Source organism: Thalassophryne amazonica, chromosome 13 (genome assembly GCF_902500255.1).
Source record: "Thalassophryne amazonica chromosome 13, fThaAma1.1, whole genome shotgun sequence".
Classification (NCBI taxonomy): Eukaryota; Metazoa; Chordata; class Actinopteri; order Batrachoidiformes; family Batrachoididae; genus Thalassophryne; species Thalassophryne amazonica.
The window spans coordinates 48,352,838-48,380,694 of NC_047115.1; the positions used below are offsets into that span (position 1 = coordinate 48,352,838).

The 27,857-nt window shown below is 40.4% G+C and overlaps 1 protein-coding gene across 1 annotated transcript in view; it reads right to left on the reverse strand.

Annotated features, from left to right (window-relative positions):
* LOC117523030 (neurexin-1a-like) overlaps nucleotides 1-27,857 on the reverse strand; it is a 976,202-nt gene that overhangs the window by 606,596 nt on the left and 341,749 nt on the right. The window contains exons 8-10 of the mRNA XM_034184449.1: nucleotides 26,219-26,242; nucleotides 24,960-25,121; nucleotides 11,067-11,508 (exon numbers count right to left, since the gene is read on the reverse strand). Of these exons, the coding sequence (XP_034040340.1) occupies nucleotides 11,067-11,508; nucleotides 24,960-25,121; nucleotides 26,219-26,242 (628 nt within the window). The remainder of the gene's footprint in view (nucleotides 1-11,066; nucleotides 11,509-24,959; nucleotides 25,122-26,218; nucleotides 26,243-27,857) is intronic.

Consider the following 27,857-nt stretch of genomic DNA (forward strand, 5'->3'; position numbering starts at 1 on the left):
ACAAATAACTTATTGATGAGAATCAAAGTATGAACAATGCTTTACAAATGATGAACAAAGCATTAATGAATAGCTTGCATTAACTTTACAAATAATCTCATTATTATAAAGTGGTAAATAGAAAGGGTTATTTGAATTCTGGATAAACGGCTAATAATATTTTAATTTATTTTATTTTTAATTTACAAAGTGAACTTCCTGTCTTTCTATGAACATTTTGCACATCTTTGAATGGCAGAGAGAAATTTACCAGTAGCAGATGATTAAAGGAAAGGCAGTGGTTATCCGTACATAGCTTTATTTTTACCTCTGCCAAGGAGGTTATGTTTTTGGTCGCGTCTGTTTGTTTGTTCGTTGATTGGTTGGTTTGTTAGCAGGATTACTCAAAAAATCCTCAATTGATTTCAATGAAATTTTTACCAGGGGTGTATCTTGGCCTAACATAGAAGTCATTAAATTTTGGTAATGATCTGGAACACAATCTGGATCCATTAATTTTTTTAAGGATTCTTTATCATTGCAGGATAGGGCCAATTTCAACATTTTTGCATCTAACTGAATGAAGACGGGTCACAAAGACTGAACAAAAATGAAGTTATGACACAACAATAATTTAGCATTTGTTTCTCCTCATTGAATAAACTTATTAAAAAAACTTGTGTAGTTCATGCAGTTTCTCTTTATAAATATATTTGCTGAAGATCTAAGGGGTTTAAGCCTCTGGGGCCGACGCCGTCGTATACGGGAGACCAAGCTTTACTAAATTATAAATATGAGATAGAAACTTACTTTTTTTTTGCTGAAAAGTTAACTCTGCAGACTTTCGAGCTACCGTCCACCATCTTTGTACTCCTCATAAAGCTGTGTGATGATGTGAGCAATGTGAGTGTCCAATCAGAATTGGTTCACTGTCACATGGTTTTCCAAAAGCCAATCATAGGGCAGATTCACCTCACGTGACACACCAAAGATTGTTTTTAGGAGTGATGTGTTACTAGTTTATTATAGTTTGCTGTGTGTTTTGAATAAATGTGTGTGGAATTAATTTTCCGCTTTACTTTTTCCTTTCTTATTTCTGATTGTAAACCTTTATTACACTTATAAAACACAACTATAGCAGAGAGTTTTGAAACCAACTATGTGGATTTCTGTAAATGGCTGTCAGAACGTTTTAGAGCTGAAATCAGACACTTTTCAGAGGTGCGCTAATTCGTCATTCTGTTGACATTCTGCATGATTCTGGCTATGTGTGATGGGGGTATCAGGTACAACCAAAACCCAGAAATGTTAAAGCACTAATTCTATGTGTAATGAACCAAAAATTCTGGTTTGAAGCCCTGACGAAGCCACAATGTCATTCTGTTATAACTATATTGTAGCTGACTGGAAAGGAGGACAAAAGTGAAAATAATTCTCCATGGCAATTCAATGCTGGGAGATAACAATAAGGTGAATTATCCAAAATCTGAATCAGCAAAAACAAGACAACACACTCATGCACTGAAAATCCCAAGGTGGTAATTTGTACCATTACAATCAATTAGCTGAGTCTTGGCTTGATCACTTTGGCTGATAAATTTTGGAGACATTCACCAATGTATGTGTTTTGTGTTCTGATACTGTATTTGGAAATAAAACAACCAGCTGTGTTGCTGATCTAAACACACTAGCACATTGGGATTTTGGTTTCTGAAACATTGGCAGTTCTGCTTTCAAAACTGAAAAATGGAAGCTTTACAGTTCACATAGACCAAATGTTGTGTTCTCTTTTTCGGATGATTGTTTTGGCAAAGATATGTAAAAAAGACAGCTGATTCAAAAACAAACAAATAAATAAAATAAACACACCACCACCATCAGCAACCATTATGGTTGCAGTAAGAATAAGACATTACGATTATCAATACTCTGTAGTGGGTGGCCCTTAGAGGCACTTGGTGAAACCAGATCATACTCAAATCATCTCCTTTCCCAAACTCAAACAGAATGTCCAGTTCAGAACAGAGCCATAAGGATTAGTCAACTAAATTATTCAACAACTATTTTGATGACTGATGAATCACTTTGAGTCCAACTCCCCTGCAAACAGAGTTAAAGATTAAATGAAATATTTGTTACAGAATTCCACCAGGTACATATGTTACAGTCATTTTTAGAAGGCAATCACATCCTTGAAAATTCCAATCTGGATTTAGATCATCACACAGCGCTGAGTCAGCACTTTTAAAAGTACATAATGACATGACTCTTTCTGTGGATGCAGAGAATCCTGCTGTGTTGTTCTACTGGACCTCACAGCAGCCTTTGACACTGTGAGTCACAGTACTTGTTTACAAGTAAGAATATCTTGTTGGGATTCACAGTACTATACTTAAGTGGTTTAAACAGTATTTGGCTGAGAGGAGGTTTTTTTTTTTTTTTTTTTTTAGTTATGATTGGTTACCTCTCCTCATCAATACTCCTCTTTGTTGTGGAGTGCCACAGGGTTCCATTCTTGACCCTGTTCTATTTTCATTGTAGATGTTGCCATTGGGTCAATAATAGCTCAGTACAATCTGACATTATTATGCAGATGATCTGCAACTCTATCTGCACATAAGGACTGATGGAAGTGATGCTTTTTCATCATTATTTAATTGTATTCATGATGTAAAGCAATGGTTGCCTCAAAATTTTCTTTACCTGAATGATGGTAAAACAGTGATTGGACATTCTGGCATGCCGAATATTATACAGTCAAACTTTGGTGTTCTGGCAAATTATTTAAAAGTAGCTGTGCAAAATGCTGTGGCTCGTCTTTGAACAACCACTTCCAGATGTAAGCATATTACACCTGCACTTTACTCACTTCACTGGCTTCCTGTTCATTTTAGAATTGATTTTAATGTTTGTTTTTAAAGTTATTAATGGCCTTGCACCTTCCTACTTGTCTGAATTTTTTATTCTACACACTTACAGTAGAACATTATGGGTGGCTGGTCAGCTTTGCTTACATGTTCCAAGGTCAAAGTACAAAATCTAGGGTGATCGTGCTTTTGTGGTAACTGGCCCTAGAATGTGGAACCAGTTACCTCCTGATTTACACACTATTTCTGACCCAGCACTTTTATATCAAAGTTCAAGACTTATTTATTTAAACAGGCTTTTAACACCTGTGACATGTTTTCATTTTATGTGCCTTTTTAACTCTACTGTATGTTTCTTTTTTTTTTTTTTTTTTGTGGATGTGAATGTGTTTGTTTGTCTATATGATCGACTGGCATCTTGTCCGGGGTGTACCCCGCCTCACGCACTATGACTGCTGGATAGACATCAGCCCCTCTGTGACCTTTAATTGGAGTAAATGGTTGAAGATGAGTGAGGGCGTGAGAGTGAATATGATCCAGATGAAGAACATCTCTTTTAATCTGGTTAAAAATCATCTGGACTAAGTTCCAGAGCTACTTTCACATACCTCTGTCCTAACTGAAAATTCCAACCAAAATTAAAAACATAGGCATCAACACACCTATTGATCACTTCTGGAACTTAAATGTTCTGTCTACATGGGATTCCTTTTGCATATCTGCTGGAAGGGGACATCTAAGGACCTAGTGTGCAATGATTAACCTAATCTGACTAACACTTTCCAGCTCTTTTCTCAGGGTCTTGGCCTCAGGCATCTGTTCCAGTACTTTCCTGCCACCACCCACTGCCACTACTCTCTCCAGCCACAGCTGTTGTGACTTCCAAGCTTTGCACACTTGGCAAGAGCCACCCGTAATGCAGCCAGAACAGCTCCCTTCAGGTTATCGCTAACGAGCTTACTACATCAAACTCATTAGTGAGGAAAGTTTTCTCTGAGCAGAGCAGGTGCCAGGCTGAAGAATGAGCATCGTTCTGGTCAATGTGATCATGTGACTGATTGTAGAATGCACAAACTGAATTCAGCTTAGCGTCAGCATTATGTTGCCTGCTACACATTCACAAAGAAGACACTTTAGGAGTAATTTTGGCCGATTGGCCTCGTTACATCTCATGGTCGCTGTTGTCAGCTCTCGTCATAGTCACAAACAGCACAGAAAGGATGCTGCAAGTCTACAGTAAGCATGTCTGTCTAAATGGATGTGAGCAGGAGACAAGAGATGAATGTCAGCATCTTTCAGGCATCTGCTCTGAGTGCTGCGCTCACTTGTCACAGTCCTGTAAGGAAGTGTATAAATGCAGTCACGTAATGTTAAGTCAGAAGGAACTGTATACTCTCAAGGGGACGTGTGCCATCATCAGGCTAATGGTGCTGCAGGATCGCGTGCTTTTGGGTACTTTATTCATAGTCAAAAGGGAATGGGGTGAGGGGGTGCACTGCTGTAAATGTTGGATAACAAAAAAGGAGGAGATGGATAGAAAACAACATACGGACAAGAAGATGAACACATCTGGAAAGGTGATGAGGGAAGACTGCAGGATCAAAACAGTGATGTTGGTAGATGGCAAAAAAATGAGAATGAATAATGATGAGAAGCAACAGTAACTTGAAAAGATATAATCACTCTTTCTTGCTCTGTTGTGACCTCCTAAAACCACCAGTCAAACTATAAGAATACTGGCTGAGTCAATAACAGTCTCTGTCACAGTATATCAGACTATTCTGTGATAGTCTCCAAGGCATTGTGGCACAACATGTGCACAATGGTGGCAACAGTGTTGTGGGACAGTCGTGTGCACGTGGCACAAATTTATAAGACTGTCTCCTTTTTTGCAGTTCAGATGACTGTGAGAGGCCTGTCAAGTGCATGTTGTGTGTGTGTGAGTGTGTTGTAAAACTGCATTTCCCTCCAAAATCATTGCAACAGTCGCAGACACACTCACTCAACTGCACATGGTGGCACCACTGTGGCACCCTTCTTTAAAACCCGTTGCTATATTTTATAGTCACAGCAGTCGGCGAGCATATTTTGAACATGTTCAAAATCAATTTTTTGGCATGTGACACATCACCAGCACCTGTTTTTCTTTTATTGTTTCTTTTTTGTTTACAGTCTAAAGAATGTGGCGCTCACACCTGCAACATTTTGTCTTGAACCTGTGGCAGGGTGCTCTGAACCCCCAGTGTACAGTGGTGGGCACTGTTCAGCTAATCCGATAACCGATAATGATCAAAGCTAATGTTTTTGTTAGTGGATTAGCTTTTCAAATAATTTTTAAAACAATCATTGGACCAATTATCTTCCAATACATTTAGTTCTGATAATGTTTTTTTACATAGCTACTAACATTGAAAAACATTCATAATCCCTTTTGCTCCTGTCTGCTATGTATTTTACAGCAGCGAGGTAGCTAAGAGGAGCTGAGCTCAACTCTGCCCCAGCAGAAGGGGCCTGGCTGCCAGACTGCCCCCCCCAAAAAAGAAAAGTTTTTACTCCTTAACACCATACACTGGTCCAGCAATGAGTCAGAGGTCTTGAAATGGAAAGCAGGTTTGACTTATGGTTTTGATTTATAATTCAAATTCTTCTGGATAGAATAACTACATTAATGTAAACTCTTAAAATGTACAGAGTGAATATATAACACATATCTGTTAATTTAAAAAAAAATGCATTAATTCTGAAGATTTGAACATTAACACACAGATGCCTAAAGGGATTATGGGTAAACTCAGCCTCTGCTCATACTGATTGGTTGACTAATTCTTTCTATGTAAAACCAACACAAGTGAATCGATGTAACGTGTGTGTTGGTGTTTACAAATAAATTTGCTCTGCTATCCATATTCCGCAGAGGTGGAAAACCCTGACTTCAGTGAGTAAAGGTGTTTGTTCTATCCATTGACCAAACCCGCTGATTCTAATTAGTTCAGCTCTTCAGGTGAGTAGATGAACTAACTAATGAAATCACCTGTTTTAGGTACGCAGGTAGAAACAATACATAATATGACTTGTACTCATTGAAGCCGGGGTTTTCTACTTCTGATATTCTGTTTTGGTTCTTCTGCTCTTGGTCTCATTTCACTACCCTGTCTTGGTGCTTACTGCCATCATCACCCATGAGAGTTAACATCAATCAACATCAAGTCCAGCAAAATCATTTGTCAGGGCAGGAGTAGGAACCAAGGCCAGCCTTGGTGGAACGTCATCATTAAATCTGAAGTTAGGGGTCCAAATGAAACTTCACAGCTCTCTCACACTTTCTGCATCAGCAGCCAGGCATGATGTCCTCTGACTCCACTCACATATCCCCTAAAACATGTTAGACAGGGGATTACTACAATCCAGTTAGGGCGTACCACCATATCTTTCTACGTGATTGGATTCTCTGTGGACAGGCTTGTGTTGGGAAGTGGCTGTGTTAGCTGCCAGTGCATGCATCTGTATGTGTTTCGGCACAATGAAGCGATGTGTGTTGTGGCTGAAAGCTGGGGTACGATGGAGCGATGTCCACGTAATGCCTCGGATGAGTGACCTGCAGCACTTACAGCCCAGAACCTCCTCACTTAAAAGTGCAGTGTCTCCCAGCATCTCTAATGCATTGAGGTTAGGAGATGCTTTCTGAGCACAAGAGCCCATTTACAAGCTGGCTTCCTGCAGGAAGAGCCAGTTTGCCTAAATAGGCCAGGAATCATTACGTAGCTACCGTCATGGCTGAACAAAGTGTGGCACGCAGAGGACGCTGCTGCAGATTATTGTCTGGCTGTTCTGTTGCATTTTTTGCTGAGTGATGTGCTCAGCAGTGCCTACTAATAAACTGCTGTATCTCACACACAGATATAAAGCAAATAATTCCATATGTGCTAAACTCTTCAGGGGCTAGCTAGTGCAGTGATTTTCAACCTTTTTTGAGCCGCGGCACCCTTTTTATATTTACAAAATCCTGTGGCACACCACCAACCAAAATAATATTATAATGCTATTACCTCTGGTTTTGCGCAAAACCCAATTATCGCAATAGAAAATCGATACAGAAAACACCGCATTTCGAAAATCCTCAAGCATTTTGCGCTCTGATCTCAAGTAGGGCTGTCACGATTAGCAATTTCTGGAGACGATTAATTGTCAGACAAATAATTGCGAATGACGAATATATTGTCTATTTTTTTTTTCTTTTTTTCCCCTTCTTTATATTCTACTATTGTAGTATAATTACACAACTCTGGAAGAACGTTTGGCTTCTGTGAGTGGAGAAACTGGGAATGGTGCAACATTTTTATTTTTATCTTCATTTTACATACAGTCCCAACTTTTTCTGATTTGTGGTTGTTTCTGTTGCATTTCTGAAATTGTTTCTCCTCATCAGTCACGTTTTGTGCTTAAACACTGCATTAAGCTCAAGATTGAACAAATAAATACCTTTGGAAAATAACAGCTGTTAAAGTTCAGAGTTCTCACCTGCTTTTTGTGATCTCTGCGTCTGAACATTGTTTTTTTTTTGTGGCTCAGTTCATTCATATATTCTCATTTTTTAAATATGTTGTTAAAGATATTTGACCATTTATTTCATCTCATCATCTCATAAATTCAGCATACGACGCGCACATGGTGTGAACAGGACGGTAACGGCAGAATCACACCTTTAGAGAAAGTTCAGAGAGAAGTAAAGGCAGCTTCACGTTTCTGTTTTGTTAACGTTCACTCGGGTTAAAATCCTCTCTCTGCTCCGCGCTCGCTGTGCACTGAACGTGCCGCGCCTGCATTCAGGAATCTCCCTCACCCACCCCCCCTTCGCAGTCTGCAGCCTGTTAACTCCGCGCGCGCGCACACACACAGGCACAGACACACACACAGACAAAAATCATTTAGTTTTACTATAGCATTTTAATTCCCTGTAATGCTTTAAAAATACTCATGCACATGCCAAATTGTTTGAGCCATTTGTTTCTGTTTCTGCATGAAGAACCATCATGTTGCAGAAATCTTTTCATGTCCCCTTTCTGGTCTCATATGCAAGTGTTGATGCCTTACACTTTGGAAAAGAGAGAGGAGGGGGGAAAAAGTTATTCTGAAATGTCATTAGTGCACAGCTCAGCATGGCACTGTGCAGTAACTCTCTGTCCTGGGAGAGACCACCTCCTGTTTCCATGGAAACTTAGGAAGGGTAGACAGAGATCAGCAAGAAAGAAAAGCTCGAGCATAAAAGCATGTTCTGTGTCGTACATGTGTGCATGCGCACGTTAATATGCAAGGTTGGACAAGGTATAATGAATCTAATCTAATTTGGTAATACAACATGTCCACTGCTGCCTCACTTTTATTATTATTATTTTTGTTATTATTACTACTACTACTATTTTCACCTGGCTGCTAAGACAGCTTAATAAATTAATTTCTTAATTAATAATCATCCATCCATCTATCCATCTATCATGTTTTTTTGACTCCAGAAGTGACTGATATGTTTTATTTTGTGGTTCACGACTTTATAGAAGATGTCTTCGGATGATTCAGAACAAAGCCGATGGGTTTTAACGAAAGCTTGGAGAATTGTTCAGGTTACGATGTGACTGGTGTGTATTTTGTTCATGTGAGAACAGATTTGATTTGAGGTTTGGCTGTTGCTCCCCCTACTTTATTCTAATACATTGTTATTAATTATTATTATTATTACTACAGGCAGATCTGGTTCACATTGGCACAAGTTTTACACCAAATGCCCTTCCTGATGCACCTCCAGTTCTAAATTCTAATCTGAGATCTTTTCGGATCATTGCTGCACAATAATAATAATTATTATAATTTTGCCATCCCGCATCTCAAACGCAAAGAAGTCTATCATAAAGTTCTGGCACAATCCATTTGGGCAAATCCACTCTATTACGAGTGTGCACGAAAACTGTCGCAGTGGGAACACAGTGTGAGCAGCTGGAGTGTGTGGAACCACATTGCACAGCTGCTGTGGAAAAAATGTAATTAAAAATACATGCCACCCATGGGATTCGAACCTACAATTTACAAAAGCTCTGATTAACAGACGGAAACTTTACCACTGTGGTACCATCGCTGTCCGATAAAAGGAGTGGAAAATGCCTTAAATCAACAAGAAGATAAACATATTTAAAAAAAAAAAGAAATTAGACGACATAGACGGTGAAAAAAAAACATCGTAATTGCCCTTGTTGTGGAGGGGAAAAAAACAAACAAACAGCTGATCATTTTGCACCACATTGTGCCGCTGCTGTGGAGAAAACAAAATAAAACCACACACCATAAAAAACACCCCAATTTTTTGAATCCCTCTTATCGAGTGTACGAAACAAGTATGAACCGTCTGTTGCTCTGTAGATGACCCATTTTCACAGACATACAGTCATGACATGACATGACATGAATGAAGCAGTGCAATGTTATCATGTCCACATCCGCTGGCCCAGAATGTCCAGCTGGCCCTGTGCGCATCTGGCTTGACATGTGTGTCCTGTGGACAGCGTGCCACAGGACAGACACCGCGTCACGTGGAACAAAGTTCAGATGGGTGACGTGACATTAAGATTGCCTGCTGTGTGTTATGATCTGAAGGTCCATTTCACCTGGGACAGCCTGTCAATGTGCGCGCCATGCGCTCGCTCTCTGCAGCTGGTCGCAACAGTTTGTTATGTAATTGTATATGTAGGTAGTGTTGTACTTATTAATATACCTGTCCTGGCTGTGGTTTCTGTGTTTTTAATGTGACATCATGTGCACTTGTAGCTGTCAGTGAGTCTCTGGTCAGCAGCTGGGAGGCGGCTCACCGTGCTGTGTGCAGTCAGACTTGGCTGTCCGGCCCTCATGTGATCATGTCTATGCATACATGTCAACATTTTATGTAAGTGTGCCCCCCCATATGTTGGGGGAGAGCGAAACACACCTACACCATGTGTTTCGGGGGGGGGGGGGGTGCGGCACATGCGCGATACTCATGCAGGCCACATGTGTGTTGCTTTTTGCACTACACTCATGGGGGCACTTAAACAAATTTCACATCCAGCTCGAAAGTGAGCGTCTGCTCACTATTTTTGTGGTGACAGTGCGAATGGGCCCACATTTTCTAAGTGCCAAGCAAGTGGTGTTGAATGTTCGTGAGTGTCACCTGGAATTTGGCTGACACCTACCGCGAGAGGGATCGAATGGGCTCTCACAGAGCGCACTCTGTCTTTTAGCCACTGGTGTGCACTGATAACTGTAGTGACAGGTTTACGAGGCGTTGGAGGCAGCTCTGATTTTTCACGAATGGCATGCAATTCCTCATTCGTGCGCTAGTCAGCTTCAATCATGGTATGTGTGAAGGGGCCCTTAGCCAAGCTAACAGGATGATGTTAGCATGAATAGTCATTATCATAATGAGCTATCAATAGCATGAACTTCCTCCACTGTGAGAAATGGAATTTATAATATACTTTAGAAAACATAGTTGGAATTATAATTTCGGTCAGAAAATTCTCACTGCACATCTTCAAGTCATTTTACATATTGCCTGAAAAAAAATCTCATTATGTGTGTTTTTTGAGATTTTTGTCAAATAGTCTGACTAACATTTACAAATTTTGGCCTTCGAGAATCATGATATCAATAACACCACCACACAACCAGCTGAATATAAAAAAAAAGAGAACAAAAGGAGTATACAACATCAGGTGCACAGGATCAATCTTGTACATACTCTAGCTCTATTTAGAAACCAAATGGCATGAGCAGTAATGAAACAGTTAATCTAATTTCCACCTCTTGAGATGGAGTGGAAAACATGGTCAAGGAGTATATCTAATTTGCAGTGTGACATTGCAAGGCCTTGGCTCCGAGCACACACTAACAAATTGCTGCTTAGATAAGCAAATCAGTGGGGACCAGAGCGGTGCAACCCAAGGGCTTAAAGGACACTTAGGGAACAGGAGAAAAGTCGAGCTGTGGCAAGACCGTGGTCATATCTAATATCACTACCTATGACACTCATTATCATTATATTAGAGCTCAGGTTTTTATCACATCAAAGCCCTTTTTAAAGTATATGGTTAGTGGTGTTTACAGAACCTACTTTGGTGGGTCATACCCAGAATCTAATAATAACTGATGTTTGAACAACAGCCAAAATCTGTATATGTAAAGTGATTTGAACATTACCTGATCTTCCATCACGCTGGAAGTCCACATGGTACCACTCTCCATCGTTGACTTTCTTATTAACTGCCTTGGTCTTGGTGGTTCCAGAGCCCATGTCAAGCAGCAGGTACAGATGGCCATCCAGCATCTCAATAGCAAAGAAGTCTACCTTCAGGGTCTGGAGACTCTTAGAATCCTTTGGCTGCTGTTTAGGTTTGCCATGGCTAAAGAGGAGAAGGCCATTGGGCTCTGTGGTGCGAAAGTCAAAGGAGATAGATCCCGTCTTCTTTGCGTTCCACTTGTTGAGGATGATAAATGACTCTGGCGTCTCGAATGTGATGGGGTCCAAAGTGGCCACATTCTCACACTTGAAGGCTACGGTACCATGGATCTTCATCTTGGCATCATCTTGCTTGGCCAGTCTGGACAACTCAAGTCTTACATCATTGTTTTTGTACACAACCTACACAGGGCAGAGAAAGGATACCCATTAAGTAACAGACATATCATTTAAGAGTAATTTCTAGCCATGTTTGTAGATTTTGTACTGGAAATGTAAAGTTATACATTCTTATTTTTGACTTTAAAACTGTAAAATTCAATATTAAACTATGGAACTGTATCATATACACAAGGTTTGCATTTCTCAACCCTTCCTTGTCTTTGTCACTCTGCCCCTGTATGTGAGTAGCTGCGCTCGTCTGTCACCCACATCATTTGGCTTTCTTCCCTCCTCATTTGAAGCTGTCACAACACAAGCTTTACTGTACCATGGTTGACTGGGTGCAGTGTAAATAGCTGAGACATTCAATTTCACTTTTTTTCTCTTTAGTGTCATGTCAACTAAAGGAAGAGACAGGCTGAATTTATAAAGCAGTGGCGATAATGGCCAAAGAAAATAATTCTATCGGGTACCATCTCTTGGGATTGTATGTGAAAAGTGAGATGAGAGTGTTAAATTGAAACCGCTGTCTTCATTGCAGGCATGGTGTAAAATGCTGATTAAGCCCCCCTGTTGAAGCTTGTGATTAGAATAAAACCCTGCAGATGATGGATGTGCCTCTCAAAAGCTACTCATAAACAGGAAGATTAAATAAGAGTGCATGGTCAGGACAGGCATAACAGCTTTTATAGCTTGGGGAAAATAGTAATGTGTAAATTTCTAATAGAATAACAAAATATTTTGGCACTTTCACTGTAATGTTTTATATCATGAAGGTCAGATTTCCCTATGCTAGTAACAATGCAGGGTTTGGAAGGTAAAATTGTAGATGGTTGGGTGAGTTGGTGAAACCATCCCAGCTAGCTTGTGTAGACAGTAATGAGTGGTGACAGATTTTCAGCCACACTAGGGAGGATAGGCATCAGGAATTGAACTGAGGATGGGAAGGAGCACCCTGCATGGTGTCAACATGGGATGTGTGTGGTCTACATTGGAGCTGTTGAACGCCACGACATGCTTGTGAGATGTGGGGCACTTTGTAGGGGGACTGGAGCAACATTTAAGTTCAGGTTATGAATGTAGGATTTCCCAATTTTGGTGAGTGATTGGCATCAGCAGCGGAACTTAAGTCTCCAGGTTGTCCCTTGCTATATCCAAAGTAGATGGTCACCTCACTGTGTCTGATCTTCTTAAGGTTTCTTTCTATAATCAAAAAATGCCTGAGGGAGTTTACTCTTACCACTGTCACCAATGTCCTTGCTCATGGTGTTAGTATAGTTAATGCTCCCTGTCCATATATAGTATCTTTTTTGTTTGCTTTGTTTTCTTGATGTCAGCATTTTTTCAATTGCTTTAAATGAGAATGGAACATATGTGACTGCATGCAGCTGCCTCCAAAAAAAGAAACTGCCACACCCAGTGTCTTTGTCCATATGGTCCAGTTTTTTTCTTTTTTAAGTGAGTGAGCGAGTTTTTAAGTGACTGAGCGAGTGTGTGTATGGCTGCTCTGACCTCTTTCGGGTTTAAATTCCCTGAACTTTTTAGAAAAATGCTGTGATGACACTGCAGTTCTTTTTCACTTTTATTTTTACTTTAGTTTTTGCTGATTTGTTACTCAAAAATCTATCCAAAAAGAGAGAGGAAAAAAAAATCATCTGTGACAGCCATGTGATGATGGCCTGGGTGGTTGCCACTCAGGACCCAAGGCAATTCTCTGGTGTCATAAATCCGGAGAAGCGCAGCACCAACACATTTCCCCAGACTTGACTTGACTTAAGATATCAAATTGGACAGACACTGTGTTCCTGCTGAGGGTGAGCACTTTTTAATAACCATATATTATATGCTAATTGTTATTTGTTTATTGCAATAAAAACAAATGCCAGATGCAGGTTTACTTATTTCTACTGAAAATGTTGAAACTGAAACATTTCTGGGCACGTTCTCTGCACTTTTTCATGAGGAAAAAACAAAAAACAAATGGACACAGGGCCTAAACCTTGCTTGTGTATGGGGCCTTGGTGCAACTTTTGTTGTGATTTGTTGCTGGCTAAATTAATTGAATTGGATTAAATAACTCAAAAACAACAAATGCTATTATCTAGTAACCCACGAAGTTAAAGCAGTATACTATAAGGACACATGAGGGCAAACCATATTGCATCCTTTCAACTTCTATGTACGAGGGCTGTCCATAAAGTATAGGTCCTTTTTATTTTTTTCAAAAACTATATGGATTTCATTCATATGTTTTTACGTCAGACATGCTTGAACCCTCGTGCGCATGCGTGAGTTTTTCCACGCCTGTCGGTGACGTCATTCGCCTGTGAGCACTCCTTGTGGGAGGAGTCGTCCAGCCCCTCGTCAGAATTCCTTTGTCTGAGAAGTTGCTGAGAGACTGGCGCTTTGCTTGATCAAAATTTTTTCTAAATCTGTGAGACACATCGAAGTGGACATGGTTCGAAAAATTAAGCTGGTTTTCAGTGAAAATTTTAACGGCTGATGAGAGATTTTGAGGTGACACTGTCGCTTTAAGGACTTCCCACGGTGCGAGACGCCGCGCTGCGCTCTCAGGCGGCGTCATCAGCCTGTTTCAAGCTGAAAACCTCCACATTTCAGGCTCTATTGATCCAGGACGTCGTGAGAGAACAGAGAAGTTTCAGAAGAAGTCGGTTTCAGCATTTTATCCGGATATTCCACTGTTAAAGGAGATTTTTTTAATGAAAGACGTGCGGACGGGTCCGCGCATCGGGACGCAGCCGGCGCGGAGCGGCGGCACAGGAAAAACACCTCCGTGTTGATAACCATTTGTAAAATCCAGGCGGCTTTTGATGGCTTTCAGTGGAGTGAGTATATGAGAAATTGTTTAACAGCTGGACATGTTCCAACTTGTCTTTAAGGCTTCCAACAGAGGTGTTTTTCCTGTGGCGGAGCGTCGCAGCGGCTGCGAGCCGACGCTGCAATCCGTCCGCACGTCTTTCATTAAAAAAATCTCCTTTAACAGTGGAATATCCGGATAAAATGCTGAAACCGACTTCTTCTGAAACTTCTCTGTTCTCTCACGACGTCCTGGATCAATAGAGCCTGAAATGTGGAGGTTTTCAGCTTGAAACAGGCTGATGACGCTGCCTGAGCACGCTGTGCGACGTCTCGCACCGTGGGAAGTCCTTAAAGCGACAGTATCACCTCAAAATCTCTCATCAGCCGTTAAAATTTTCACTGAAAACCAGCTTAATTTTTCTAACCGTGTCCACTTCGATGTGTCTCACAGGTTTAGAAAAAATTTTGATCAAACAAAGCGCCAGTCTCTCAGCAACTTCTCAGACAAAGGAATTCCGACAAGGGGCTGGACGACTCCTCCCACAAGGAGTGCTCACAGGCGAATGACGTCACCGACAGGCGTGGAAAAACTCACGCATGCGCACGAGGGTTCAAGCATGTCTGACGTAAAAACATATGAATGAAATCCATATAGTTTTTGAAAAAAATAAAAAGGACCTATACTTTATGGACAGACCTCGTATTAGATTGATTTTTGTGAGTGATATAGCATGGACATGCTTGACAACTGCAAGATGGCTTGTGGATGCTTTATAGACTATCAAAAATCACAAATAGTTGTTGAACTCACATGTAGCTTGTTTGCCTCCTGAAGATCTTTTAGCCTGTTTTTGCCCATGTATTGGGCATCATATTTCTCTAACAGAATGGGAAAGAAAACTGGAGTTGAAGAATAGGTACTGTAGAACATGTGGCTGGGGATAGCACAAAAACATTTTTTATAGTGAATTAGTTGAAACACTGCTCCGGAACATTTCAAAACCTTTGGAACACCTATGTTTTGAAACATTCTTCCATGGTCTGCATCAAAATGAGATCAGGTACAGCACTATACAGGGCCTCAATCCATCACTAATTGTTTTGAAATAAATATTTCAAAATATTTCATTTGATTTGCACTCCATAGTATAGAAACATTAAAAAACACAAATGAATGAACTGCAATCACACTATTGAATTTTATATTCAAAGGCTACGATCAGCATTGCTTGTACATATCATAATGGTTGGAGAAACGAAGTGCATGAGCGTGGTGACCTTTAAAGTGCCAAGTGTTGCACAGCAAAAATGACAGACAGCAGTAGGCAATGCTTTTAAAAATAGCCACAGTTTTATTAGATTAGAGAGATTAGATGAGATAGAACGTGAAAGGAAAAAAATAATTAAATTTGCAAATATAAATACCAGACATACTGCTTGCTGCTGGTTTACTGGCTACTACTGTTCCTCTCCTTCCCATCCTCTGTCTTCCTGTTACTCCTCCTCCCCTTGAGTGAGAAGCTGTACAGTCTGATGGCCTGAGGGACAAAGGAGTTTTTCAGCCTGTTGGTCCTGCATTTGGGATGGAGGGGTCTGTGGCTGAAGAGGCCCCTCTGGTTGCTGATGATGGTGTGCAGAGGGTGACTGGCATCGTCCATAATGTCCAGCAGTTTGTCCAGTGTTTTCTTGTCTGCCACCATGACCAGAGAGTCCAGCTTCATGCCAACCACAGTGCCAGCCCGCCTGATCAGTTTGTCCAGCCTGGATGTGTCTTTCTTGGATGTGCTGCCCCCCCACAGAACACATCCACTGGATGTGTCACAGATAAGAAACATTATAACCATTAACATTAAACACAGATTAGAATGATTAGAACACTGAAACTGACTGGGTTGTGTCATTTACCAACTCGATCACCTTTGCACTTCCTTTTAATCTCACTAGCAAATTACATCTCCATTATAAAATAACATGTAATTATTGTAAAATCTCATTTAAACTGCAAAAAAAGGAAATATTTCTTGCTATTCCCATGCAACTCAGATGACACTTTTGTCAAAGGCATCTAACAGATCCTGTAGCTGACAGACTGCACTGTGAACAACTCAAACAGCACTGCTGCTGCAATTGACAATGGTCACACATAAAATTAGAGACAGCCATAACCTCATCATTATCCAATCTGCATAATGAAACAGTATCGTCTGTAAGTGCAGCTGTAATGACAAAAAAAACCCCTGCTTCTTACAATTTAATTTTAAGGACAAAACATTTTCATTGACAACAATGCGGCAATGCTATTTAAAAAATTATGTCATCACTGCGCTCACACTTGAAGTGGTTTAATTAGGGAATAACCCTGTTGTGTCTGACGACTTGCGGACGTTCATGCTGGTAATACGGTTGCAAATAGAGCTTTACCGGCGACGCATTAGCGTAGCCGTAAAACGGCTATTTGCGACCGTATAACAGCATGAACATTCGCAAATCATCAGACACAAGGGGGTTATTCCCATTCTAATTTAATTCCATCGTTTGCACAGTTTATTTTTCTGTAGGTAATTTGATCGGCGAGGCTTATCGTCGAGCCGAGGCATCGTAGCTCCAACAGCAGTCAGGGTGTGTAGTAATCCATCAAACGTGAAAATACATCAAATTCATCAAATGCGAAACAGTAATTTTGTGTCAGAATCCACATCAATACTTTCGTATGGTAGCTTAAATTCACCCATTTTGGCGGTGGTGTCTGTATGTGACTTTCTCTCGCTCTCAGCTAACAGTGCTAACAACTAGCAGCACAAGCAGCCGGTGTTCTGTCAAACTGTGTTTCCCGTCGCATAAATCAACAGTTCCACATCTCGACTATATTGCGCATGCCTACAGGAATGACATTCGACAAGAATGACATCTCATCAGAACACCGGTCAGGGCGTGGAGTAATACATCCAAATGTGAAACGGTTGAATATTTTGCCACTGTTACCCTGATATTATACAGTCCGAAATCTCACACGCTTAACCAATCAGATTCATGGAAAAAAATGTAAGTGGATTAGAATACAAAATGTCACCACAATAAATAAAAAATATGATCACTGAGGATTTGAAGAGAAAATGAAGGATATGTCAAAACAGAAGAATAAAGCACTAGCATGTATTTAAACACTGTTCCTGCAGGCACTTGCAGGATCAGTGATTGGTATAATTAGAAGATAGTTGCCAAGTGTTAAGCAGCCCAGTTTTTTTCTTTTTTTTTGGGGGGTGGGGGGGGGGTGTAGTGAATCGTGCATGCACACTTACATAACAAACCGGTAGTAGAGATAAATCTATAGTGCTTTGAGTTTGTCAAATCAAATGAGTTACAGCTTTATTTGCTGTCATGCTAAGCGTTCACCTGAAAACGGGGACACCTCCGATGGGACTGGATTTACACAGAGATATATCACTGAGTCAGATCTACTGTGTCTAACTAACTGCTCAGGTAGACAGAGCTTGTAGCAGTGCATCAGAAATCTGTAAGCTCAGGCTTTAGTTCTTGTAAATATTCCAGCCTACCTGTACAAAATAAAGCCTTTATTTAGATTTTTATCAGCCTTTATCATCAGTAATTTTTTGTGTGTGATACCAAATGCAAAAGGTTAAAATGAAAAGTTGGAGGTTGAATAAAAGGATATTTTGATAAGACTTTGTGACGCAAGAACTATTAGGGATTGTATGTCTGAAGCAAGGCTGCAGGGCCGCCTGCTGGACTTCAGTCATGAAGATTGAAGGGGCAACAGATACATTCATCCAACAAAACCGAGCAATTCCTTACAGTCCAGACAAAGGCCACTGCTCAGCCTTGGTTTGAGCTACGAGTTGTGCAGCATTAGTCGTGCCACACTAATTTTTCATCAAGCTTGGGCTGTGACAACTGAGATATTACTGCACCACCGTTTGTTTTGCCATCACAACCAACAAGCAGTAAGACTACTGAACTAGAATCTGTTGCAAGTGAAAATTATAAAAGGCCAAGTGGGACTACGCCATCAATCAGGGGCCAGACCACATGCTGGTAAACTGCTGATTATACAGTAAAGTGTAACCCCTGATCCATTAGTTTAAGTGAAACATTTTTAGGTAACATATGGGCACAATCTTAATGATGTACACAGCATAGCACAATTGCACTTGGTACATGTCCAACTCATGTTTGAAATTTAGAGGGCATGTAATTGAAGCACAAAGTTAGGTGCAGGACACAAATGGGTTGTATTTCATCAATTTGTCACAGGTGTGTTTTAGGCATAGCATTAATTAAACTTATCAGGCATCTGTCATCTGAGTTTCAAGGTGTGCAACAGAGTACAGCCACCAAAGCTTCCTGAGGTGAAGCAGTGAAGCAGAAAGGTGATATTTTGCATATTTCCTTTTGTGTTTACTTTTATTACATTAAATGTTCCTTTTCATTCCATTTCATTGTGTACACCAGCAAATTACACACATCAGGAGTCCATTTATGTAAGGCATATCTCATTACTGCACTGTATAAATAGCAGAAAAAAGTGTACTTGACTTTTGACCAGGTTTTTGTCGTCAATGGTGCAATGGACTTCTGCCAGCTCACAGTAGTAATCTACCATCGTTGTACCTGATCATGCCTCATTTTAAAACCAAAATACCCATCCAAATCTTTCAGGGTCCCAACATGCAAAGCGTATTTGGCATAGTTACATAAAAAAACTATCGTAAAAAATATAATTATTTAAAAAAATATTATTTACTATTATATATGTAGTATATATTTTAGACTGTTACACTTAACTCTGTTTAACTTTTCTTTTCTTGCCTTGTTACTGCACACAGCAAACATTCTCAAACCTGCTTCACTTTGGAAAGCTTTTGGAGACCAATTTTAAAGCACAGTTAAGTGAATGCATGCTAAAACTGGAACTATGCCACGCACGCAAGGATTTATTGGAATGGAAACACAACTTAGCCTAAGTGCATTTGCGATTCAACAAAGTTGGGCACTCAGCATGAAAATGACAACTGCATCAGCTGACAACTACCACTCACACTTACAGTATGTAATTGTGCTGCTTTCTGCCAGGTGGAAGATGAAGCTCTAATTATTTCAAATCAGTGAAGTTAAAAATTAAACACACAAACATATAACTATTTAATTTCAGTTCAATAAACTTTGTATTTTGAGGTGCATTGCACTCTTTCATAATAGTCTGTTACTTAAAATGTTAAATGTGATCAGATTTGGCCAACGTCCTTGCAGCCAGACATTGTTCCTGATTGGAGTTGGGAAATGAGCACACTGGCCTCATCTTCCATCTGGTGCAAGGTGGCCTACAATGCAAATATTTTGTACAAAGTGTTATTGCTAATGTCCACCTAATACAGTTACGATTTTTTTATAGCCATCAGCCACATCCTCTAAATCACAATTCCACTGGTGCTCATGTGGGCGTATTAGTCTAAAACTGAGTTACAGTCACACACAGAACACACTGTATCATCTGAAAGAAAAACTCAGTCTGAAGCCCAGAACAATCCATTTCTTTGCCATTTAAAGTACTTGTACACACTACAAAAAACACCCTCCCCCCCCCCCCCCGCCAAAAAAACCCAACAACAAACAAATGAATATAATAGCTCATAGAATTTTAACACCATTCAGACACACTCCCTGCATGTCTGGAAGAGTGCAGACTACAACACAGCATAGAAGTAAAGAGTTTTTAACCGTACTGCTAACAGTAATGCAAAAAAATGTGCCTTGGTATGAACTTCTCCTTCCTAATACACTCATTAGTTCTATTACTGAATGATGGTCAGTGAATAATTCCTCAATGTGTGAGTATACAGTGTATCAATAAAGTATTCACAGTGCTTCAATTTTTCTGAATTTTGTTATGTTACAACCTTATTCCAAAATGGGAGGAAAATTATTTTTCTGTCAGAATTCTACTAGCAACACCCCATAATGACAAATTTACAAATTTATTAAACAAAAAAAATTAAGAAATCACACATGTATAAGTATTCACAGCCTTTGTTCAATACTTTGTTGATGCACCTTTGGCAGCAATTACAGCCTCAAGTCTTTGTGACTATGATGTCACAAGCTTGGTGCACCTGTCTTTGGGCAGTTTTGCTCTTTCCTCTTTGCAGCACCTCTCAAGCTCCATCAGGTTGGATGGGGTGCATCAGTGCACAGCCATTTTCAGATCTCTCCAGAGATATTCCATTGGATTCAGGTCTGGGCTCTGGCTGGGCCACTCAAGGACATTCACAGAGTTGTCCTGAAGCCACTCCTTTGATATCCTGGCTGTGTGCTTAGGGTCATTGTCCTGCTGAAAGATGAACCGTCGCCCCAGTCTGAGGTCAAGAGCGGTCTGGAACAGGTTTTCATCCAGGATGTCTCTGTACATTCATCTTTCCGTCAGTCCTGACTAGTCTCCCAGTTCCTGCTGCTGCCACCACCATGCTTCACTGTAGGGATGGTGCCTGGTTTCCTCCAAACATGACGCCTGGCATTCACACCAAAGAGTTCAATCTTTGTCTCATCACACCATTTTTTTTTTTTTTAATCATGGTCTGAGAGTCCTTCAGGTGCCTTTTGGCAAACTCCAGATAGGCTGCCATGTGCCTTTTACTAAGAAGTAGCTTCCATCTGGCCACTCTACCATGCAGGCCTGATTGGTGGATTGCTGCAGAGATGGTTTTCCTTCTGGAATGTTCTCCTCTCTCCACAGAATACTGGAGCTCTGACAGAGTGACAATCAGGTTCTTGGTCACCTCCATGACTAAAGCCCTTGTCCCTGATTGCTCAGTTTGGATGGGCAGCCAGCTCTTGGAAGAATTCTAGTGGATCTGAACTTATTCCCTTTATGGATGATGGAGGCCACTGTGCTCATTGTGACCTTCAAAATGAAATGTTTCTGTACCCTTCCCCAGATTTGTCCCTTGAGATGATCTTGTCTCAGAGGTCTACAGACAATTCCTTTACTTCATGCTTGGTTTGTGCTCTGACATGTATTGTCACCTGTGGGACCTTATATGTAGAAAGGCATGTGCCTTTACAGTTCATGTCCAATCAACTGAATTTACTCCAGGTGGACTCCAATTAAGCTGTAGAAACATCTTAAGGATGATCAGTGGAAACAGGATGCACCTGAGCTCAGTTCTGAGCTTCATGGCAAAGGCTGTGAATACTTATGTACATGCAATTACCTCTAGTCGTTTTATTTTTAATAAATCTGTAAAACTCTCTCTCTCTCTCTCAAAAAAAAAAAAAAAAACTTTTTTGACATCATCATCATGGAGTGTTGTGTGTAGAATTTTGAGGAAAACCATGAATTTCATATATTTTGGAATAAGGCTGTAACATAAAATGTGGAAAAAGGTGAAGTGTCATCTGTGGCTGAATGTTATGGAGTTATGGAGCAAAAACAGCAAGAATGGTGACAAAGGTCAATTTCAGTTTGTACAGGGGTCAGAAGTTAAAGTTGCTCCACGTTTGGTAAAAAGTGGTGCAAATTATTGGTTGAGTTAATAGGGTCTTTAAAAGGAATAGTTTGCACCATGTGTCATGCGTAGCTGTCACGTTACATGGTAACATATGTCACATGTCATAGTAGCTACGTCGACATTGTTTGACATTTACTTTGCAAACCAAGTATTCAACACAGTCAAAACTATTCTATTTATTAATCCTATTAGTTCAACCAATAATTTGCATCACTTTTTACTAAAACTGGAGCAACTTTAACTTTTGACTCCTGTACAAACTGAAACTTGACCTTTGTCACCAATCTTAATGTTTTTACCCCATAAATTCATAGACACTCCAAACTACACTTTATTTGAATCTTTGTGATCAGACACATAATGTAATATAGCTTTCAATGTGATTGTGCTTGTATCCCCATGTGAAGGATTGTTGTTTGTTATCTGCTGCACTAAGATGCGAGGTGGGCATTGAGATTGAAAGATGAATAAATTCAATGTTGTCCCTCCATAGGAACATTTTTGGACTGAGATGGCACAGTCATCAATGAATTTTTAAAACTCTGCAACACTGTCAACTCTGTCTGATATGTGGACACTTTGCAAAAGCTGCTCAAACATTTGAAGTGGATTATTCTGGAAAAGAAACCATTTTGGCTGCTGCTTAAATTTTACGAGCTCTTACCGCACCCCACGTACAGTCTGGATCTTACACCCTGTGACATTTTCCCTTTTTCCCAAACTAAGGGCCCCTCCACACATAATGCAAATTTGGTTGAAGTGCACATGAAGCAGGAATCGTATGCAAAACATGTAAATTCGAAGCTGCCTCGAACGCCTCATTCACCTGTTGCTACAATTATCTGCGCACACCAGTGGCTGAAAGAGAGTGTGTGCTGTGTGAGACCATAGAACCCTCTCGTGGCAGGTGTTGGCCAAATTCCAACTGATATGCACGAACATCTAACACTGCTCGTTTAGCACTTAGAAAATGTGTGGCCATTTGTACTATCATCACAAAAACAGTCAGCAAACAATCATTGTTGAGTGTCAGCTCCACCCACAACACATGCATGTGTCTCACCCCCCCCCAAACACATGCATGCGTGTGGTTCATGCACCACCCCTGCAGGCGAGGCGCCTCTCATCTGATCACAGAATGACACCTTGGTCTGTGCGCTGAACGGACAGGGGCATGGCAGCTGTTGGCAACTCTGGTCCTGGGCATCAGAGCTGCAGAACACACCATGTTTTGACGGACACGCATGTGTATGCTTGCTGTCCTCACATCAACATACATAAAAAATATATATCACTTCTGCGATGGGCTGGAGCACACACACATGAACAGGCTGTTCCAGCTGGACCGGACCACCAGTTCACGTGGACGCGCAGCAGGCAATCTGAACGAATGGCTGACAGGACAATGAGTGGCACGCCGCAGGACCATATGACAGGCCAACAGTATTACAAATATGCCATTTTTGGTCAGTTATCACAGCGCTTTTTTTTTTCTTTTTCTTTTTAGAAAATAGATTTATCTGTTTGTTGATTTTAACCATTTCACCCTCCTGTTATGAGACAGTGATTGTGGTGCAGTGGAAATCCTGCGAGTGGCATTTTTTTGTTTTACCAGGGTATTTTAATAGTGAGGTTCTGTACTGCGTCCCATTTTATGTATTATTTATATCAACCCAGTGATATTCACTAATTATACAGCTGGTTTTTATTTTATTTTCCTCCACATCAACAGCACAAAGTGGTGCAGCTCATCCCACAGTGTGAGCTGCTGCAGCTGCTCGCACTTTGTTCCTGCTCGAAAGCCAGTGTTACGTGCACGAACCATCGCACTGGGATCGTGCAAGCCTGCATGATGTTACGATGTTTCGTGGTATGCTAATTTGAACTGTTTTGCGCTGTTTCACCATAATTTGACCAAATTCGCACTATGTGTGAAGGGGTACTAAAAGAACACCTAAAGGAGCACCATTATACTAATAGTATAGAGGTGCAAGCAGCTGTGCATCGCTGGTGCAGAGAGAAGACACCAGATTTCTTCACTGATGGAACACAAAAATGTGTCCAGTATTGGCGTAAGTGTGTGGCAAGGGAAGGTGACTAAATGGAAAAGTAATTTTAATCTTTATGGAACCAGGTTAGTCCTATTGAGATCTCTTTTGCAAGGGAGACCTGGACAATTATAAAGTTTCCAATTCACCTAACCTGCATGTCTTTAAGTGTGCCCGGAGGAAACCCACACAAACACGACACAGAAAGGCCACAGGTGGGAATCGATCCCATGACAGGCTTGCTGTGAGGCAACAGTGCTAACCACTAATCCACCGTGCTACCCAAATGACACTGCCTGATAGAGAACATTCCAGGCTTTAAGCAGATATGTGATTCATGTGAGTATCTGCTTCATTTATTTTCTGTCACTTATGCAGGTCAGGGTCATGTTAACAGTTGACCAAGAAGCTTAACCCACATTTCCCTATCCTTGGCCATGTCCTCTAACTCTTCCCGGTGGATCCTGAGGAGTTCCCAAGCTAGTTGGGAAATATGGACAATATCTTTCTTGTTACTGAAATAAGCACACAGGAGGAAGAACGCTTCAGGTGATGTTTGGTTATTAAAGTTATCATGACAAATTACATGACAAAATCAGGAGGCTAGATTCAAATATGCTAAGATGTCAGTGATCATCCAAGGCACAGCATGTGCTGAATTGACACCACTGCTTCATAACGGATTTATACAATATGTGATTGTGTCCATGATGTACATCTTGTATCCTTTTCATTTGCTCTCACTATTTTGTGCTCACTTCTTGAAGATATAGTCTATAATCAAGGTGACCTACATGGTATTGCATGAATGCTGTAAATCAACTGTGCTGAAAATGGAATACATAAAGACTAATACTACAAGTGAGCAATGTTACAAGTGTACTGAGTGGGAGGTGGAGGCAAAATAAAGTTTGCAGTAGCCTGAGAAGTACACAGTGAAAAGAAATAAACTGCAGAAATGTCGAAAGGATAAGACAGGGTCAGCGTGTGGGTAGAAAGGCATCTTCTGGACTCCTGAGGTAAAGTCAGTCATATCCTATACACCCACCAGCCTCAGAATGCATAGAGAAGTAATATTTACCTCCTTGAGGCAACCCATGAAGTTGTTGCTAACAGGTGATCCAGGCAGGTCAGCAGTGCTAGGACTCCCTCCAACATAGAAAAAGTCATCAGAGCCTAGCATGGTGTAGTCTTCTTGCGTATATCCTGTGGTGGTAAGAATCCCATCCACGGATATTGTTACCTAGAGAAGAAAGCACAGGGAAAGGACACACTATACTCAGTCAGCCAAAATACTGCATTGTTGCTGCCTCTCATTCTCCTTGACTAAGACAGATTTCCCTATGTGTTTGTGAAACCCATTTTCATGTCTGTTTTCATTGTCTTTTTTTCTTGTTTGTATGATTATTTTGTCCAGTTTATGATTGGGTTCAAACCTGCAAGTCCCCATCAGAATGCTAGTTTAGTTAGTTAGTTAGTTAGTTAGTGAGTGAACTACCCAGACTACAGTATTAGTATTGCTACTACTGCAACTGAAAGGTCATTTAGCAGACACAAAAATGGTGTTAGTAGAATGTTGGTTAGTTTAACTTTCATGTTATCATGTCCAGTAGTTTTACAAAAGAAATGAAAACATGCTAATAGGTTAGAGAGGGGTGGGGAGGGGGCACATGCTACGAAAAGTACAGTCAACTTTTAGTGTCAGACAATGGATATGGATATATGAGGGGAAAAAAAGACAGATGCATGCATTTGTCTTTTTTTGTTTCAAAGCACACACACACACAAAAAAAAAAAACCCCAATCATTAATTGCAGCATCAGTATTTTCAACCCAGATGCATGCAAAAGTTCATGGACACTGCAAAACCACAAAGGAAAGTAAGACCAAAGAGCCACCAATGACAAACATGACTCAACTGTGACATTCATGTTGACAAATGGACGGAGTACACGCCATGCAATGTGAACGTACATGACCGGCTGAGCCAAAGAGCATCAGGCCAGCCGATTGGAAAAGAGTCTTCATTATTTATCACAGCGTGATGCAAAAGGCTCAAAATGATAACGCCATAAAAGGTGGATCAAACTGAATTGGATTGAAAAGAAGAAAACTTAAAAAAACAAACAAACTGTGAAAACAATGAGTAAACTCAGAAATAATAATAAAAAAAGTTGTCAAAAAGTAAGCAGAAGAGTACCAACCGCAATTTTCTTTTTTTTTTTTTTTTTGGTAAATGACGTCTACAGTTAAAAAAAGGAAGAAAGAAAAGAAACACACGGCAAACCCAAACTAAGAAACAATTAGAATGATATCTACCGAACAATGTAGTTTGTTTACCATAGCGTGTCCAATGCCTGAGTGCTTTGTGGAAAAGGGGGAGAAAGGAAATTAAAAACTGTGAACAGAATAACGATTGTTACCCAAATAAATATATGATGATCAATACTGTTAGTACATTGTTAAAAACGACAAAAGACCATAGTGGTTAGTAGAATGACACATTCCATGAATGATGTTAGTTTGTTTCCAAAGCATGTTAGTAACGTAGAAGAGAAAAAGGGCAAAATAAGTTCAGCAAGAAAAAAGCAGACCAAGGAAATAATAATAATGTTCCACAAAAAGTGTCGGACTCAATCAGAAGCTCCCTGTGATTTCTTCATGGTTGATTTCTACATGTGTTGTTAAGATTAGCGAAAACAACTGTCCTACCCATCTTTGACAAAAGGCTATGATTGACAGACATCAAATGGATCTTAAGAAAGAATGCCTAAAGCACATCAGTTGACCCCATTTAACAACAATTCTGTAAGTCTTTTCTTACAAATCTCTTGATTCGATTTCCTTTTTGTGTCTTATTTTTGGCTGGAGACCAATTCACAGTGACAACTTTCTCATGAGCTCATTCAATACCGTACCTCCTTTTGGTCTTATTGATGAACTTTAGGTTGACTTTACTACAATGAGAAAAAGCAAAGACCCTGATACAAAATGAGGAGGATGGCATTTTTGATTCCCCCACAGAGCATGCACTCATTGGGCCCCATTTTAACAATGGACGCAAAAACAAGTCGGACGAAAGTAAATTTAGGGTACGCACATGCACACTTTCCAATTTAAATGGTGGGAAATGTCAGTGCAAAGCCAGGTGTTGGATTGACCATGTTCATTTGAAATTGGTGTATTGTAGTCTGAATGTGATATTAACCAATCCTAGTTGCACCTGCCCTTTCCTTTGAACTGGACTGCACCAGGGGCACAGCCATAAGGTATCAAAGAAGTAGGCAAAAAGGTTTCTGGTGCATCAACAGATTAATGGCAGCCTGTCAGAGTGCACATTACACAGCAGCCACCAAAGCTCACTGAGGTGAATGAGTGAAGCAAGAAAGGTGCGTGTGTGTGTGTGTGTGTTTAGGGGGCATGGTTTGCTGCTGAGAAAGAGCACTACAGATGCAATATTTACTCAGAGTGCTTATGAAGTATAGAGAAGGCCAGAAGGTGTTAAATTGTGTGTTTATGGATTTAGAGAAAGCATATGAAACAGCATCAGGAGAAGAGCTGTGGTACTGTATGAGGATATCTGGAGTGACATAGAAGTGTGAGAGGGTGATGCAGGACATGTATAAAGACAGTGTGAAAGTTGTGAGATGTACAGTAAAAATGACAAATGCATTCAAGGTGGAGGTTGGATTACATCAAGGATCTGCCCTGAGCCCTTTCTTGTTTGCAATGGTGGTGGACAGGTTGATGGATGAGATCAGACACAAGTCTGCATGGACTATAATGTTTGCGGATGATATTGTGATCTATAGTGAGAGTAAATGCAGTCCATTCATAACGTCAGTAGAGAGCAGACAGAGTAGTTTGGCTGAGGTGGAGATACACTCTAGAGAGAACAGGAATGAATGGTCAACTGATTTAAGGAGTTGGACTGGAGTTGCTTCGACTCCAATATCCATCAGAATGGAAAATCACCAAC